Raw genomic sequence first — 18,427 nt, 5'->3', positions numbered from 1 at the left:
TGAGATGGAGTCTCGCTCTGCCACCTGAGCTAGACTGCAATGGCATGATCTCAACTCACTGCAACCTCCGCCCCCCAGGTTCAAGTGATTCTCTTGTCTCAGCCTACCGAGTAGCTGGGATTACAGGTGCACGCCACCACGCCCAGCTAATTTTTTGTAGTTTAGAGACGGGGTTTCACCATGTTGCCCAGGCTGGTCTCAAACTCCTGAACTCAGGCAATCCACCCGCTTCAGCCTCCCAAAGTGTTAGGATTACAGGCGTGAGCCACTGCGCCCGGCCTATTTTTTATTTTTGAGCCTGGCCTATATTTTATTTTTGAGACAGAGTCTCCTTCTGTTGACAAGCTGGGATTTGGTGGCACAATCTTGGCTCACTGCAACCTCCGCCATCCAGGTTTAAGTGATTCTCCTGTCTCAGCCTCCTAAGTAGCTGCGATTACAGGCACGCACCACCACAGCCAGCTAATTTTTCTATTTTTAGTAGAGATGGGGTTTTGCCATGGTGGTCAGATTGGTCTCAACTCCTGACCTCAAGGGATTCACCTATCTCAGCCTCCCAAAGTGCTGGAATTACAGGCGTGAGTCACTGCATCCGGCCTAAAATAAGTATATACATGATTTTTTATAAATGAATTAATTAGGTGATCAAAACTAAAAGAAAAAAAAACACCAAAATAATTTGTCTCTTTAAGTGCCAAACTAAATGTTCTATGTGAAAATATGTTACAGAGGAGAAGGCATAAGAGGGAGAGACAAGGAAAACATACTTGTACGGTGAACTTCCTAAAAAAGCAGTATTCCTAGGTACCTCTGGGGTCTTCTGCTTACACGAAATGCTGGGAAGCCATAAGATCCATAAGATACCCACTTGATTGGTTTACATTTCTTGATAGACACTCTACCCTACTTCAGTGTTTTAATGGTAATCTTGACTTTTACATCTTAAGGAAGGGTGCAACCAGGACTCATGAAAGCAGAATATAAGAGAATTAATAAAAAGCACCAGAAGTTAAAGACATGAAATGTCTCTCTGGTCTAGACATTTTCATGTCTTGGTCTTAAGACAGGAGTCTCATTTCACAGTTGAAATGAACTATTATTAATGTTTAATTATTTCAAAGTATTTTAACCAGAAAACTTTAAGAACATTTTAAATACACATCCACAGAATGAAAGCTGCAAAAATATCAAATGTGTTTTCATAGCCTTTCCATAGATGAGTGGGAGAAGAGAACAAGGGCAAACTTCCAAAATATAATCACTACAGATATTGGTGATTTATGTGACATTATTGTATCTATAAAGTATTATCTTTAGGACATACAGAAACAAAACAACTTAAAAATATATTTTCCTACTCGGACAGCTTATGAGGGAACAAATCACCAAGAAAAAAGAGAGTAGCAGGGATATATTTTGCTTCTTGAATATTCAACAGGAATTGCAGGCTGTTTTGCTTAAGAAAATTTAAATGCCAAAGAAGATCCTTGGCATTAGTTTTAAAACAAATGAAAAAAGAAAATTTTGTTAAGAAGTATCATTTCAAACAAAAAGAGGCATAGGTGAACCAAACACAATTTGTAGATAACTACAATTAATTCTCAGTGCAAATTCCAAACCTAGTTTAGCTATCATTAAAACTGTTGAATTCGTTGGTTTGGGAATTATAGAAAATATTCCTAAAAGATGTTCCTCCTCTTTTTTTCAACAATTATATTGAAAATTGCTATACAATGAGTCAAATGTTAAGAAACATAGGCATATATCCAGTATATACTAAACGATAATAGTAATATATAATCTATTACTGAATAATGCTATTATGTCTGCCACCCTATTAAACGGAATTTCTAAGCAATACCACAGGAAAAAAATGAAAATACATTTTATATTGAAAATTGCTATACAATGAGTCAAATGTTAAGAAACATAGGCATATATCCAGTATATACTAAACGATAATAGTAATATATAATCTATTACTGAATAATGCTATTATGTCTGCCACCCTATTAAACGGAATTTCTAAGCAATACCACAGGAAAAAAATGAAAATACATTTTATATTGAAAATTGCTATACAATGAGTCAAATGTTAAGAAACATAGGCATATATCCAGTATATACTAAACGATAATAGTAATATATAATCTATTACTGAATTATATTGAAAATTGCTATACAATGAATCAAATGTTAAGAAACATAGGCATATATCCAGTATATACTAAACGATAATAGTAATATATAATCTATTACTGAATAATGCTATTATGTCTGCCACCCTATTAAACGGAATTTCTAAGCAATACCACAGGGAAAAAATGAAAATACATTTTATTCATATATATTTCTTTATAAGCATATATTCTCACAATGTGTGGAAATTTAAAGAAAATATCTTCCTTAATATGACCTCAAAGCTCCACACATAACTGATCCCTTTAGCATCAAGGAAGTAACTTTCTTCAAATAAAGGTTCAAATAACTCTTTGGAAGGGAACAGGCTTCTCTTAAGTTCCTACTGATGCTCCATAATACCTGTTTTAAAAACGTATAAAATATTGTCTTTTCAACTACACACAACACAAACCTCTTAGTTAAAATCATGGAACACATTAGAATTACGTTAGATAAATGAAGTCGGGTTATCTCCCAGTTTTCAGAAGAAGATTAAATTGGCATCTTCAATAATATAAAAAGAAAAAAATCTCAAAACAGAAAAGAATCTTTCAATGTATAAAACTAACATGGATTGCAGACAGACATCCTATAAACTTAAACAATTAACTATGGAAAAAGACAGCTAAAACATAACACCTAGATTTAAAATCAAATGCATTTTCCAAACATAAATACGTTACAGCATCAGACATAAAATTCAGATATTCCAGCTGTGCCCTTTTCTATTGTTGTATCCACATCGCCAACCAAATAACTTGTCAGCTAAGAGACCACACTATGCAATGCCAGTAAAAAGCTGGCATCATAGAGAATTACTAAAACCACGAAATACTTTCTACTTGCTTTGGAAATAGGATTTCAAATCAAACCATATCCATTCTTAAATATCTTCTCCTGCCTTCTCGTAGCTAAGGTGGCCTTCAAAGACTTTCATGAGCTGGACTCTACCAGTCTCTGCCCCCAACTCCCACCCACTCTGACTTTCGGTACAGTAGCCAAATGAATGACGTATGGCTGCCTCTTGCCTGACTGCTTCTGCAGATGCTTCTCTCTCCTCTGGAAACCTTTCCCTCCTCTCCCCACCTGGACCAATCCCATCTTGTACTTCATGAAACCAGAACCTACACTGGGCAGCCTCCCCTAGCAGGAAATCTGGGGTGGCCAAGGGTCTAAGATACTCCTTTTTTAGGTCATAGTTTTGATTATGGGGAGCACCCCATCATAGTATTTGTCTTACTGTCTTACATTTCCACCTCTCCCCAACAGATATCAAGCTTTTTGAAGTCAGAATCTAAATCTATGTCATGTATCTTCTAATTCTCAGGTCTAACAAAGTGCCTGGTACATCACAGTAAACACTGTTGATGAGATAAATGAATAAATGAGAAAGATAAGCCAACACAATGTAAGAATACAGTAGTCTGATTTTATATTAATACATTTTACCCTTAGGAAGTAAAGAAGTCATAGAGTATTAATTTAGATTTTTTGTATTATATCACAAAGACTTCTAAATTTTATATTTAAAAAGGTAGTATATGAATTAGATTTTAATGGAGTAAAATATATTTAAGCTACTGAGAGTAATTCACATGATTCTATACACTATTACAAAGAAGCTAAGTAACACAAAAATAAATATTATATATTGGTTTGAATCAATTCCTAGCTTGCATGCTTAAACAAATCTATGTCAAAAGTAACTATACATATTTTTTAACCATAAGTTTCACCAATTAGAGAAGATCAGAATTAAAATAAATGTGGACCCTAAATGTTGTTTTTGAAAAATTCATGTAGGTTAATGTCTACTTAGTGCTAATCAGTAAAAGGAAAATGAAAAGCAACACTGCTTCTAGTTGTGGGGGAAACACCCTATTTCCCCAATTCCAGTGCTTGGTACAATGACTGCAAAATACAAAAGCCTATAATGACATAATTCCTTCCCATCAATTTGAATGGTTAAGTCCCACATATTTTTCTAACTGAAACCTCAATATGCCAAAATCTGTATAAAGCACACCGAAGCAAAGTGACATCCTCAGTTCAAAAAATAGATCTATATTTCCTACATTAGACATAGTCATTAGCTTATAATCAAAACTATGACCAAGCTGGGAATGGTTTTCCAAGATCTTTGAGAATCCTTACCTAATCCTATTCGGTTTGGACTTGTTTCCCGGCTACATCCCTGGCTCCTGGGAATCTTGCTTCGCTTTTCTGAGGACGGTGTCACAGGTGGGCCTCGTGAGGAGCCCCCAGCAAGTCCACCATAACCACTTCCCAACAATTTTCCTGGGGAACTTGACCGGCTGCCAGCTAAAAGTGAAGCAAAATGACAATGAATAATAGATGTAAATGTAGGAATAAACTATAATACTTTCAAAAGCCAGGTTTTACACATTAATTTGGCTAAAATACAGAATTTTATATAAAAATAAATTTTTATTTGGTGGTAATTTTTTAAAATGTAGGAGCATAAAAGACAACTGAATATCATAAAAGAATATACTTAGAAGAATTACTGGTAGAATAGCCTCCTTATTCCACAGTAAATATCTACAAATACTACAAAGGTGTTTATTCTTGTTCTGGTTTTTTTATTCTGTAAGAGCTGATTATGTTAAAAATTTTAGGTGTCACTGCTAGAAGAGCAGAAGTAGAACTATAACAATTTTCTTAAGCATTAGCTACAGAAAATAGATCCAAGAAAATTCTATTAATCTGACAAATGATATAAAAGGGAGTAGGGGGATAAAATAACCAGAAACCTGGTAAATAAAAATCACAAAATAAGATAGAAGTTCAAATATATTAGTTAATCATAACAAATGTGGCAGGACTAATTCATCTATTTAAAAGAGATTAAAACAAGCCTGGGCTGGTGGCTCATGTCTGTAGTCCCAGCACTTTGGGAGGCCAAGGTGGGAGGATCACTTGAGCCCAGGAGTTTGAGACCAGTGTGGGCAACAACAGGGAGACCCCATTTCGCCAAAAATTTTTAAAAATTTGCCAGGCATGGTGGCACATGCCTCTAGTCCCAGCTACTCAGGAGACTGAGGTGGGAGGATCACTTGAGCCCAGGAGGTCAAGGCTGAAGTGAGCCATGAGCACACCACTGCACTTCAGACCGGGCAACAGAGCAACACCCTGTATCTTTAAAAAAAAAGAAAAAGAAAAAAGAAAAGAAAAGAAAATGCAAAGTAAAATAAAATGAAATTCAGCTGCCTGGTATTTTTAAGAGTCAAACAATACACCATAAACAAAAACAAATAGAATAAAACACAACATTTAAAAAAGACAAAGAAGGATATTTAATATTTATGAAAGAATAATTGTCCATGAAGATACAATAATCACGAACCTTTATGCTGCAAACAACACAGCTTTGGAATATAAAACTAAAAAATGATAAAAGTACAGGGAGAAATGGAAAAAGTCACACCTACCGAAAGACCTCATGGAAAGACTAATACTACTGAAAAACGATATACCTCACAGAAATTGACAGAGCAGTCAAAATTGTGTCTGTGTGTATACATGTATGTATACAAACACACACTTCCCACATACACATATATATCCCAACAAATAGAACACACATTCTTTTTACCTTTCCGCACATGAATATTAAAAACAAAAATCGTGTATTAAGCCTCAAAGTAAATCTCAAAAAAAAAGTCTACAAAAGTAGAAATAACATGGAGCACAATCTCTGAGAAGTATGCAATAAAACTGGAAATTGAAAACAAATAATACGGCTGATAATTTTTATTAATAGATAAGTAGCTAGATACATATATTACTATTTCTTGTGGGACATAATTCTCTCTTAGAGAAAACAACAAAATTTTAAGCATCACACCAATACACTCAAATGGCAATCATTTGCATTGATAGATTACCTCCCTAAGTAGAGAAGGCAATACAATTCTAAAATACAAAGGATACATTTTTTATGTACTAGAATAGAATGACCCAGAGGAAGAAAACATTTGAAGCAACACTTACCTGTAAATTTATATGTGTGTTTATTTTAAATATATATTATTTAAAAATAAGTATTATATAAATCAAAACCACCATCATTCAAATGAAACACTTAGGTGAATACTCACAAAAATTAATAGTTTATAATGATTTAACTACAAATTGAAGTGAAAAATCATTATAAAAACCAATGAAGAATTTGTCTCAGGACCTACTAATCTCACCCATTAAATTTGAGCATACTAATAAACTATTAAACTATGTATAAAGGGGAAAGAAATCCATTTCAAACTCTAGAATTTGAACACAAAGAAAAATGCAGAAAGATTAACTAAGCTTACAATAAAGAGAGAAATTAATATTGTGCAGGGAGCATGGGGTCGGGGAGAATGCCAACAACAACAACAAAAAGGCAAGAAGAGAAACGGCTTACCACCAGCAGGATTAGCAGATCTGGATCCTTGATTATGAGAGCAGACCAAAGGACAGGCAAAAAGTGGATTAAAAGACAATAACACAATACAGAAGGTCAGCATGCAACACAACACAAAGGTCTTTGTTCACAAATACATTAGCAAAACAGCTATATTTCCTAGGACTTGTTCCTCCTATTTTTGTACTTATGTTTATCTTTGTCATTCTACATTAGCATTTATTTCAGATCTGTTCATAAAACACTTTTAAACCTACAATGTGCGAGGCTCATATCTGCTTTCTAGCTTTAAGCAACCTGAGGGAAGTGATTGTAACGTACTCATCTGTGTATCACTACCATCTTCAAAAGTGCTTACCACATAGTAAGTGCTCAATAAACATCAACTAACTGAAACTGCTGTTAACTAGTTTCACCTGTCCTAACTTCCCCTAAACCTCAAATATTTAAAATATGCCAATTATTAAGGGCCCTAAATCTAATATTAATGAAGCCTACTTAGTATTAAATCAGGACTATGAATACTAGTATATCTACATTTGTGATATATATGCTTATATTTACCACTTATTAAAATAATTGTTTAAACTTTTAATTTACATGCATAAGTTGAAAGTACAGGCTTGATCACTGGCTAGTGTGGTCACTCTTCCTGAGTATAATTTGGTGAGTGAAGTAAAAACTAAGGAGTTTTAAAAGGGGAGCCCCAAGGCTAGGTACAGTATTTTTATAAGACTGAAAAATTAAAGCTGTATTATCACCCTAACCACTATTAGAGAAGGAAGTGTAATCTTCACCACCTGCCAAGGTAACCCACACATTCCTAAAACCTACAATATAAAAGAGAAAACTACAGCATTGACCTAGCTGGGGCAGGGAATCCCAAAGACCCCAATGCTGATAAACAGCATTAGAATGAAACACGTAAAATACTGTTCAACCCTCAGCCTCCACAGAGGGAAGTAACACTGCATAGTTACACGCTTAGACATTTTTTATTTGGTTTAATTTCATTATATCGACCTAGGTTCTGAGATTTGAACACTTTTTGTCAACAATTCCTTTGCAGTAAAATTTGACCCATATGTATGAGTCAAATAACCTTTTGTGTCTCCAGGCATCACTAGGGTTCAACAGAATAACCAGAGCCAAGAAGTTGTTCCCAAGATAGACACTTCCGGACTACTCTTGCACCCTGGGTCTGAATGAAAACTCAGTTTAAGTTCTACAGTAAGGAGAGCATTCTTGGTCTTAATGGACTCAATCTATCTTCAACTGCATCCCTTATCATGTAAATCCATTCCTAGCCTTATTTCCTAAACCTACTGAAGTAGACAGGGATCAAGGACGCTCAACTTCAGCTAGGATGGGAGTCTGCTGATCTGAAGCAATTATGACTATAAAGCTTGTGTCCATTTACTGTCTATCACATGCTAAGCTCCTAATGCTCATTAAATCCTCATGAAAACCCCATGCGGGTGGGAATTGTTATCACTCAATTTACAGACAATGAAACAATGGCTCACAAAGGTTAAAAGACTCACCCAACATCACACTGGAACCAGGATGCAAACCCAGTTTTGTCTGACACTGAAGCCCATGCTTGTAGTGTATCACACTACACAATACAACCTAGGCCACAGGAAGGTTCTGTAGCCTCACCAAAGGCAGCACTATAAGTGATCTGCTTTCTTTGCAGAAATTATATAACATGAGGACTGCAGTTATCAAAGGGAAAGAATTTAAATTCAGAAGGTGTTAAGCAAGGCCATTCTCTATACTAAGACAGCTCTTAAAGTTTGGTGCAGACTGAGCACTCTCTACAACAGACAGATAGTTCCTTGGGTCACAAAGGAGGCAGACAAATGTCAGCTAGTGAGTGCTATGCTGTGGGACCACATGCAGCTCCTGGGGACAGGAAGACTTCCTTCCCATGCTCACCTTGCCCAGGAGCACTCTGCTACCCAGCTCTACTCGACATGCACACAGGGGAAGCGGGCCCCTTAAAGTTTATGTGTGGCTGGAAAGTGGGACACCAAGGGAGGATCTGAAGAGTGGCCAGAATAAATTCATTCCAGCTGTGGCTGCTTTCATGGCTAAGGCTAACAAACCAACTGACTTCACATATACAGAGACGCAATCATGGAAGCAGCTAGGCAAAGCAAGAGCCCACATGGCAGGAAGAGAGGTGTGGGCTGCAAATGTTAGAGCACAGAATTAAAGGGGGAGAGCTTTCAATGGATTTACTTATTTACCACTGGAAAGAACATAGCATTAATAGTTTTCTGCCCAAGGTACCGTTCTAAAATTACATCAGAAGGATTCCTTATCAATGCAAAAATGAGTCACAGAACAGGTTAAGTTACAATTTGACAGGCTTCAAAGGAGGGAGAAAAACTACATTTTAATGTTTAATGTTTAACAATATGAAAATGTAAATCACCTGGACAGGAGACAAATGTATGCCTGGAATGTTTCATTTTTTAAGCTTACCCAACAAACAGTAAGAATACTCACAGTATCTTAGAGCCACAAAAAATGTGTTTTTCCCTCTGAAGTCAATATAAAGATTGTAAAATGTTCAACCGCAGAATGAGCTGTTGAATAAAACTGAGGTAAGCAAGACCATAAAATATGTTTCTTACGCTGGGACTGTGAAACCACTTTAGCGCGACTGCGGCCCCGGTTATCAGGTGTAGAGGCGACGTTGGTGGCACTCCCAGAGCTTTGCCGTCTTGTGCGGATCCGACCTGGAGGACATAGCAAAAAGAGTGTTTCACAACATTTCCAGTAAGTGCCACCTACTCAAGAAAAGAACCCACGCCCCAGAAGAGAGGCACTGACCAGCCAACTACAGGGGAGCAACGGCGTGTGTGAGCAGATCCTCCACATGAGGTCTGCCACGTCCCCCTGTGTGAGAATGCACACACACGTGCATACGATCCACGCGTAACTGTTCTACGGACACAGCAGGAACTCCTGAGATGGAGCCATGGACCTGCAGTTGTTTATAGGTTCCAACTATCTTAGTATGTTATCTCTTCAGACAAGGAAGTGATATCCATTTGAGGACATTTCCCATAATTTTTTCCAGATTAAATTTTCTTTTCTATGGTCTACGAATCTGGCAAATTTCCAAAAACAGAAAATATTAGCTGTCACTGTAAAAAAAAAAAAAAAACTATAGAAAATAAGAGTAATGCAAAAAAAAAACAAAAACAAAAAACAAACCCAAAACAAAAAAGTCTACCTTCTTAACTCAGCCATCATAGAAGCGATAGCTCCCCAGTGAATAAACGTGTTTTTGATATGTAGCATTAAACTTCTATTTTTAAAGCATGTATGTCAGTAAGTTTCTAAGATAAAGAAAAGATAAAGCTAAAGAGAGAGATACAGCTAAAAAGAATCAGTATTAGGAGTACCAAGAGAAATGATGGCCCAAAGATAATTCAATGCTGTAGGCAGTTATGAAAAAATTACAGCAATTATTGAACCATGAAGACATAAAACTGAAAATGAATTCAGAAACACAAAATCATTAGTGATCAGACTAGTATGAGTAGCGATTAAACTTAAAAAAAAAAAAAAAATGGGCCTTTTTGGTTTCCAGAGAGCACAAAATGCCTCTCCAGTCATAATTCAATGGGAAAACCACAACCAACTTGAACTCCCACTGGCTTTTTATGTTGTTCAAAATCAGTTCCACCCCCGCAAGCAAAAAAGCTTACAGAGAAGTAACGCAGAAAGCAAATCCTAAAGCTTGAAAAAGGTTCAATAAAGGAAGGTAAAGAGCAATGAAAGAAAGCTGGCATTAAAAAAATAGTAAAAGTAGTTAAGAATCAATGACTTTTAATAACAGTTTAAGGAAAAACTTATACACAAACTCTAGAATCTATACAGAAGTGAAAAGCTATACCATTTACTAACAACTATATATGAGTCAATTCAGAATCCTCACAGCACATAAAGTAATTACTCCCATTTTACAGATGAGAAAACTGAGAAACAGGGAAATAAATCAATTTGTCCAATGTGACACTACTGGTCTAGATACCTGTGCCTGCCTGGCTGGCTGGCAAGGCTATGAGTGATGACCTTTGACTTTCCTAAGGAAGTCACCGAGCTAAATCAAGGCAGTCACAAAGGCAAAGTGAACATGAAAAACCAACTGAATTTAAATTCTTAAACTCATTATAAAATATTTAGGTCACAAAGACTTTTTAAATGGACATGTATACTTATTTAGCTTTAAAAATACAAACTCTCTTTGCTAACCCTCTTGTATTCTACTTTCCCCCACCATTTGGTAACATGAACCTAAACGCAGTGTTCAGCATTCCCTTTTTTTTTTTTTTTTGTAAATACATGTCTTCACAACCAATAACTATGTGGTTTTGTTTTACATATTTAGAAAGTTTTAAAATTATAACACAAGGTCTGTATTTTTCTAAAGCATACTATTTTGCTAATATTTTACTGGAAGAGTCACTTATGTACGTATGGATAAGAGCGGATATACTTTATTTTTTCCATATAACTAACTAATGTTGAAATAAATTTACTTAACAGCTTTCTTACTGATTAAAATGCCACCTTCATTGTTTATCAAGCAGCACTTGTGTGTGTCTGGGTTTCTCAGCCTTCTAGTCAATGTGTTCATACCTACATGACATCACAATACTGTGATTAGCTTTTTATTAACTAATTAATTAATATATGAGGCAGAGTCTCTTTCTGTTGCCCATGCTGGAGTGCAGTGGTATGTGATCTTGGCTTACTGCAACCTCTGCCTCCTGGGATCAAGCGATTCTCCTGCCTCAGCCTCCCCAGTAGCTGGGATCACAGGCACACACCACCACACCTGGCTAATTTTTGTATTTTTAGTACAGACAGGATCTGACCATGTTGGCTAGGCTGGTCTTCAATTCCTGACCTCAAGTGATCCACCCGCCCTGGCCTCCTAAAGTTCTGGGATTATGGGCGGGAGCCACTGCACCTGCCTGTGATGAGCTTTTTTTTAAAGGACATCCTGCTAATTGGCAGGACAAGTAAATTCACCTTTTCCTAAGCCCTTTGCTCTCTTCCATATGTACGTGCAGACACAATAATACCTGTTGAAATGCTGACTGGCATTATGCGAAAGTCTGGGTTAAGGGGAAAAGCTTTATAACATTGGTCTTCTCATTCATTATATCTTCTATGTTTAACTTTTTCAATGTCTTTTGGTAAAGTTTGATCATTTTTTCAAAGTTCTTACTCAATTTTTATAGACTTGTTTAAAGTTGCTTTATTTTTATATTTTATTAAATTATATTGTCTGTTCTTGGCAGGTAAGAATGGAATTGTTATATTTTGATCCTAACACACTAGGATTCTGCTAAACTTTTATTAATTCTACTAATTTGTATACAGATTTGGGGTTATCTAAATAGAATAAAACTCACAAATAACTCATCAGCTTATTCCCCTGAAATAATTCACTTTTACTTCTTTGCCTTTATTGTGGTATCTTGGTCATGTAATACAATGCAAAATAGAAGCAGTGAGGGTAAGCACTGTTGACTCAAACAAGATTTTTTAAAAGAATTTCTGAAATTTCACAGAAAGTGTATCTGTCAACAGGTTAAGAAAATTTGGCCTTGTGCAGTGGTTCACACCTGTAATCCCAGCACTTCGGGAGGCTGAGGGGACTGGATCACCTGAGGTCAGGAGTGTGAGACCTCCCTGGCCAATGTGGAGAAACCCCGTTTCTACTAAAAATGCAAAAATTAGCCAGGCGTGGTGGCATACGCCTGTAATCCCAGCTACTCCGAAGGCTGAGGCAGGAGAATCTCTTGAACCCGGGGCGGAGGTTGCAGTCAGCTGAGATTGTGCCACTGTACTCCAGCCTGGGCAAAAGAGCAAAAAACTGTCTGAAAAAGAAAAGAAAAAAAAGAAAATTCATTTCTGTGCCTAGTTGCCAAGAATTTTTATCACAAACGTTTGAATTTTTTGATGTTTTGATCTTTTGAGATAAGAGGGTTTTTCTCCTGAATTTGAACTACATTAATAAATTTTAAAGTATTAGGCCAGGCGCAGCAGCTCACGCCTGTAATTCCAGCACTTTGGGAGGCTGAGGTGGGCAGATCCCTTGAGGACAAGAGTTTGAGACCAGCCTGGCCAACATGGCGAAACCCCATCTGTACTAAAAATACAAAAAATCAGTCGGGCATGGTGGTGCAGGCCTCTAATGCCAGCTACTTTGAAGGCTGAGGCACGAGAATTGCTTGAACCTGGGAGGCAAAGGTTGCAGTGAGCCAAAATCGTGCCACTGCACTCTAGCCTAGGCAACAAAGTGAGACTCTGTCTCAAAAAGAAAAGAAGAAAAATTAAACTTGGGCTGAACCTACATGGTCATGACATATACACTCACATACACAATGTTTGTATGTGCTCTGGTCATACTAGCTGCATAAAGCCAGTGAGGGAAGTACTCCCTCTTTTCCTTTGCTCTGAGTTTACGTAAGCTTGGAATTACCTGCTTTTATTATGTTTTTTTGCATCTCCACTGATAAACTGACAATGCAATTATCCAGTGTTTGATACTTGCATGTGGAACCATCTGAGCATGGCAGGAATTTAGAGTATCTTTTCCATTTTTATTGTTTATTTTGGCAGGGCGGGAATAGGGCAACGAATTTAACTACTGATTCAAATTGTTTAATGAGCAGTCTTAAAACCACTCACATGGCTCATTTCTTTGAAGAAAACAGTTTTGGGTTTTCTTGAAATTTGTGCAATTTGTTTTTTTTTTTTTTTTTTTTTTTTGAGACGGAGTCTCGCTCTGTCACCCAGGCTGGAGTGCGGTGGCCGGATCTCAGCTCACTGCAAGCTCCGCCTCCCGGGTTCACGCCATTCTCCTGCCTCAGCCTCCCGAGTAGCTGGGACTATAGGCGCCCGCCACCTCGCCCGGCTAGTTTTTTGTATTTTTTTTTTTTAGTAGAGACGGGGTTTCACCGTGTTAGCCAGGATGGTCTCGATCTCCTGACCTCGTGATCCGCCCGTCTCGGCCTCCCAAAGTGCTGGGATTACAGGCGTGAGCCACCGCGCCCGGCCGAAATTTGTGCAATTTGTTCTTGAATTGAATTTATCTTATTACCTTAATTTTTAAAAATTATTATTATGTTTTCTTTGAGACAGAGTCTAGCTCTGCTGCCTAGGCTAGTGATCACAGCTCACTGATGCCTCACTTCCCAGGTTCAAGCTGTCCTCCCACCTTAGCCTTCTAGTAGCTGGGAGCAGCTGGGACTACAGGTGCATGTCACCACGACAAACTAATTTATGAATTTTCTGTGGAGACGGGGGTCTCACTATGTTGCCCAGGCTGGTCTCAAACTGGCCTCAAGCAATCCTCTCACCTTGGCTTCCCGAAGTGCTGGGATTATAGGCATGAGCCATTGTACCTGGCTTCCTATTACCTTTAAAACTCTACTGATCCACATTTATGCCTAATTTATTATTCTTAACAGTTAATTTGTACCTTTTCTGTATTTCGTCATTTTTCAAAAGTTTGCCTACTTTATCAGTATTTTCAAAAACTGAAATTTTGCTGGTTGCAGTGGCTCACATCTGTAAGCACAGCACTTTGGGAGGCTGAGGCAGGTGGATTACTTGAGGCCAGGAGTTCGAGACCAGCCTGGGCAACATGGAGAGCCCTACCTCAGCCTCCCAAAGTGCTGAGATTACAGGCGTGAGCCACTGTGCCTGGCTTTCGTGTCTTTCACCAATTATGAAAAATTCCCAACCATCATCTCTTCAAATATTGTCTGTGCCCCATTCTCCCTCTTCTTCTTAAACTCCCATTAGACATGTTAAATTTCTTTACTATCTTGCATGTAACTTAACAACTTTGTCATATTTTCTAACTCTGTACTATAGTCTGGATAATTTCTTCCTAACTTTCTTAATTCATGAGTTCTCTCTTCAGTTACACTGATTCTACTGCTCAATTTACCCATGCAGTTTTTTATTTTTATTTTTTTCAGACAGAGTCTTGCTCTGTTGTCCTGACTGTAGTACAGCGGTTATGATCATGGCTCACTACAGCCTCAACCTTCTGTGCTCAAGGGATCCCCCTGCCCCAGCCTCACAAGTATCTGGGGCTACAGGTGTGCACCACCATGCCTGGTTAACTGTAAAAAAATTTTTTTTGGTAGACATGGGGTCTCACTATATTGCCCAGGCTCAAGCAATCCTCCTGCCTCGGCCTCCAAAATTCCTAAGATTACAGGTGTGAGTCACTGTGCCCGACCAGTTTATTTTAAAAAATTATTATATTTTCATTTCTAGAAGTTCCATTTGTTCTTTTTCAAAATCTGCTTGGTCATTCTTGACAGCCTCTTACTCCCTTTCTAAAATTTCACTTTATTTCTTTAACTGTTAAGACAATGAAATGATTACTCTTCTTGGAAATTTATGGAAATTCTTTAAGATCTAGATTAAAGCTGAATTACTCCAAAGAAGATCTCTGATTTTGTTTGTGTCCTGTGGACATAAGTAATCTACAGTCAACTTAAAATGATTTATCTATTTGGGTTTTTCAGACTACAAAGGTAATGTAAATTCTGACCAGAATCCTGCATCAAGATTTTGGTTGTGCATTCTCGAGGGAGATTACTTTCCCCCTCTAACCAGTACCAGAGTTAAGATGGGCAAATTTCTCCGTTGCTCTTTTCAGTTTAGTAGAGTTAACTTTTTGTTCACCAATGACGATGCAGGTCTTAAGTGGGCTTGGGCTTTCTGTCCTTTCTGTTCTGCACAATCATCACATCAAATGCCCAAGGAGTTTAGGGTGACGGCCAGCATTAGCCCTGACACACTAAGGCTCCTGTCACGCTTAGGTTTGAAGCTGTGTGGATTCACTGTTTTTACTCTAGAACAGTAATATATTCTCAATTGGGAGGATTATTCTGGCTACTAAGTTGTATATATCCTTAAAAAATACAAGTTTCTTATTTCTTTTAAACACTTATTTTACATTTTGTAACAGATCCTTAAGTCCTTAAGGGTACATTCTGTTTTTATTCTTTTTCTCTGCTGCCTCTTACTCATAATGGATATAACTCAGCATATGAACTCTTACTTCGCTGATTTCCATCTGCAGGAAACCCGAGGAATTAGATTTGACAGCCGCTTCCGCTACAGAAGTTTAATGTTTGTTCCTGGCAAGCACCCTTGGGGGCTATAAACACAAACTACTTTAGTTCATTAGCTTGGAGTCTTCCAAAGACCACAAGTGAAGTAAATTTAAAACCACAACTTGTGTGAGTAGACAGCTTAGTTACAAATTATGAAAAAAGATTAGGGGTTTTTTTCCCCCCTCTGTCTAAGGCAAAGTCAAGACAGACATCATATCAATTTGAAGATAAAGAGGAGTTTTTGTGTTGTTTTGTTTTTCTCACTTGTCCATCTTGTCATGCATATATAGCCCCTTGTCAATGCTTAATGCCAACTCTCAATCTTCACCTTGGGTCAACTCAAGGTCTTGTGATCTGTGTGTCTAGCTATTCACGTCAATAACTGAGCCCTCGGGGACAGCCTTAAAAATCACTTCAAGCTTGTCACTCCAGTCTGTGAACCTCTTGGTTTTGAACATTTCCTTACTTTTTTGGGAACACAGCTATGCAGCTTAAAGGGTCTCTGTTGTGTAAAACTCAGATATATATTTATTTTATAGGAAGAGGTGTCTTTTGTTTCATTTTGTTTTGTTTTCAGTCTATTGATTTGGTAATATTACTATGAGTACCTGTGTACGTTTTTAAAAGATGATATAAAATGCTCTGTGGTAATTAGGGGAAAAAAGTTTCAATAAATGAAACAAGCAGGCTGGGCGCAGTGGCTCACGCCTGCAATTCCAGCACTTTGGGAGGCCAAGGAGGGAGGGTCACTTGATTCCAGGAGTTCGAGACCAGCCTGGGCAACATGGTGAAATCCTATCTCTACAAAAAAACACAAAAAATTAGCAAGGCATGGTGTTGCACACCTGTAGTCCCAGCAACTTGGAAGGCTGAGGTGGGAGGATCACTTGAGGCTGGGAAGTCGAGGCTGCAGTGAGCCATGATCATGACATTGTACTCTAACTTAGGTGACAGAGTGACACCCTATCTCAAAATACAGATAAATAAATAAAAATAAAGCAACAAACAGTAAAAATATACTTCAGTTCTGTATTACGATCTATTAAGTAACAGAGACAAGCAGATAGATGTGAAGGAAGAAAAAAAGTCAGCACAAGTAACAGAAAAAAGAAAAAAGAGGTAAAGAACTGTACGGCAAAAAGAATTTTGGAGGGAGGGATGAACAAGATACACAACAATAAACAAACCTAACCAGAGCAAAGCCAGACTCAGAGGAAAACAAAGACTTGTAAGAGGAGCGCAAAGCCTTCGACTTTCTTTTTCTTTTTTTTTTAATCAGTGTTGACCAGGTTGGCCTCGAACGTGTAGCCTCGCCTCCTCGAGTCCCAGGGCAACCCGCCTGAGCTACAGCAGCTCCCAAAGCCTTCAACTTTCATGGAATAAAGAAAGATCACTCATCTCATGACTTTTAAATACTGCTCCTAAGGATTCTTTTTCACTCACATTGCCATTCCTTCTAGAAAAGACTCCAAACCAGGAGAAATTCAGCCTGTGTACCAAGTGTAGTTTGTGGGCCTGGTTTCCCTATTTCCTTGTTAGGCAAATGAAAAACCACTAAATAGCCTCATGTCACCAGGGTTTTTCTGTTCCCTGCATGTTTCAAATGTTTCAGCAAATTCCCAGATTACAGATTATAAAATTAAAAGGTCTTCAAAGTAAGTCTCCGTTCTCATCACACTGGGACGTGTTGGCATACCTATCTGTTGCACATTTCACTGCTTGGGGGCATAATTAAACCAGCCTTTACTCATACACTGACATCTTTCATAGAACCAAAACCGAGGAACTCGATCATTTCTAAATTCGCTACCTATGACTATTCTCCCCAAAAGAATAATTTTCTGCCAGGCATGGTGGCTTACACCTGTAATCCCAGCACTTTGGGAGGTTGAGGTAGGAGGATGACTTGAGCCCAGAAGTTTAAGACCAGACTAGGCAACATAGGGAGACCCCATCTGTACAAAAGAATTAAAAAATTAGCCAGGCAGGTATGGTGGTGCATGCCTGCAGTCCCAGCTCCCCACCTCTGACGGGCAGGGTAGGGAGCTGAGGCAGGAGGATCACTTGAGCCTGGCAGGTCAAGGGTGCAGTGAACTGTGATAGCACCACTGCACTCCAGAGCCTGGGTGACAGATGAGACCCTGCCTTAAAAAAAAAAAAAAAATTCCTTCATATTTTAAAAATTTAAAAGAGGCTTAACACCCTTTTACTTCAATATATAGACATGCGTACTTTTCCCATTGTATAAAAAGACCAATTACCTAAAATTTACAGTTCTTGGATAATTTTTTACATTTTATTTCCCTGTAAAACTGTACTAAAATCTAAGTTCTTTTTCCTGAAGACAAGGCTATATGGTTTTTATTGTGTAATCTTAATTAAAAACACCGAAAGTTAAGTTGATACGGCTTTTGACAACATTTTAATAAACATGATTATTCCCCAAAACAAACAATGGTTGTCAGTCCCACAGGCCATTCCAAGCACTGTAACTTTTCATTTAAAGTTACTTATTTGGGGAAAAATATGAATGCTTTTCCTAAGCATAATAGCTTTTTTAAAAAGTATGAGAATGCATTCATTTACCATATGACAATCTAATCATAAACTTCCTCATGTGCAACATAAAAGACATTATGTTTCC

At 37.7% G+C, this 18,427-nt stretch overlaps 1 protein-coding gene across 12 annotated transcripts in view; it reads right to left on the bottom strand.

Annotated features, from left to right (window-relative positions):
• The window catches only part of CLASP1 (cytoplasmic linker associated protein 1), a 312,280-nt gene that overhangs the window by 82,969 nt on the left and 210,884 nt on the right, over nt 1-18,427 (bottom strand). For 8 of the 12 annotated variants that reach the window (XM_077956840.1, XM_077956843.1, XM_077956845.1 and 5 more), the window contains 2 exons: nt 9,253-9,357; nt 4,336-4,503 (listed from right to left, as the gene is read on the bottom strand). In XM_077956840.1, the coding sequence (XP_077812966.1) occupies nt 4,336-4,503; nt 9,253-9,357 (273 nt within the window). Of the gene's footprint in view, nt 1-4,335; nt 4,504-6,607; nt 6,635-9,252; nt 9,358-18,427 lie in introns of all 12 variants that reach the window. The other 4 variants (XM_077956839.1, XM_077956841.1, XM_077956844.1 and 1 more) reach the window with 1 other exon arrangement.

This window comes from Macaca mulatta, chromosome 12 (genome assembly GCF_049350105.2).
Source record: "Macaca mulatta isolate MMU2019108-1 chromosome 12, T2T-MMU8v2.0, whole genome shotgun sequence".
NCBI classification, from domain to species: domain Eukaryota; kingdom Metazoa; phylum Chordata; class Mammalia; order Primates; family Cercopithecidae; genus Macaca; species Macaca mulatta.
This window is presented reverse-complemented; position numbering and strand designations above follow the sequence as displayed.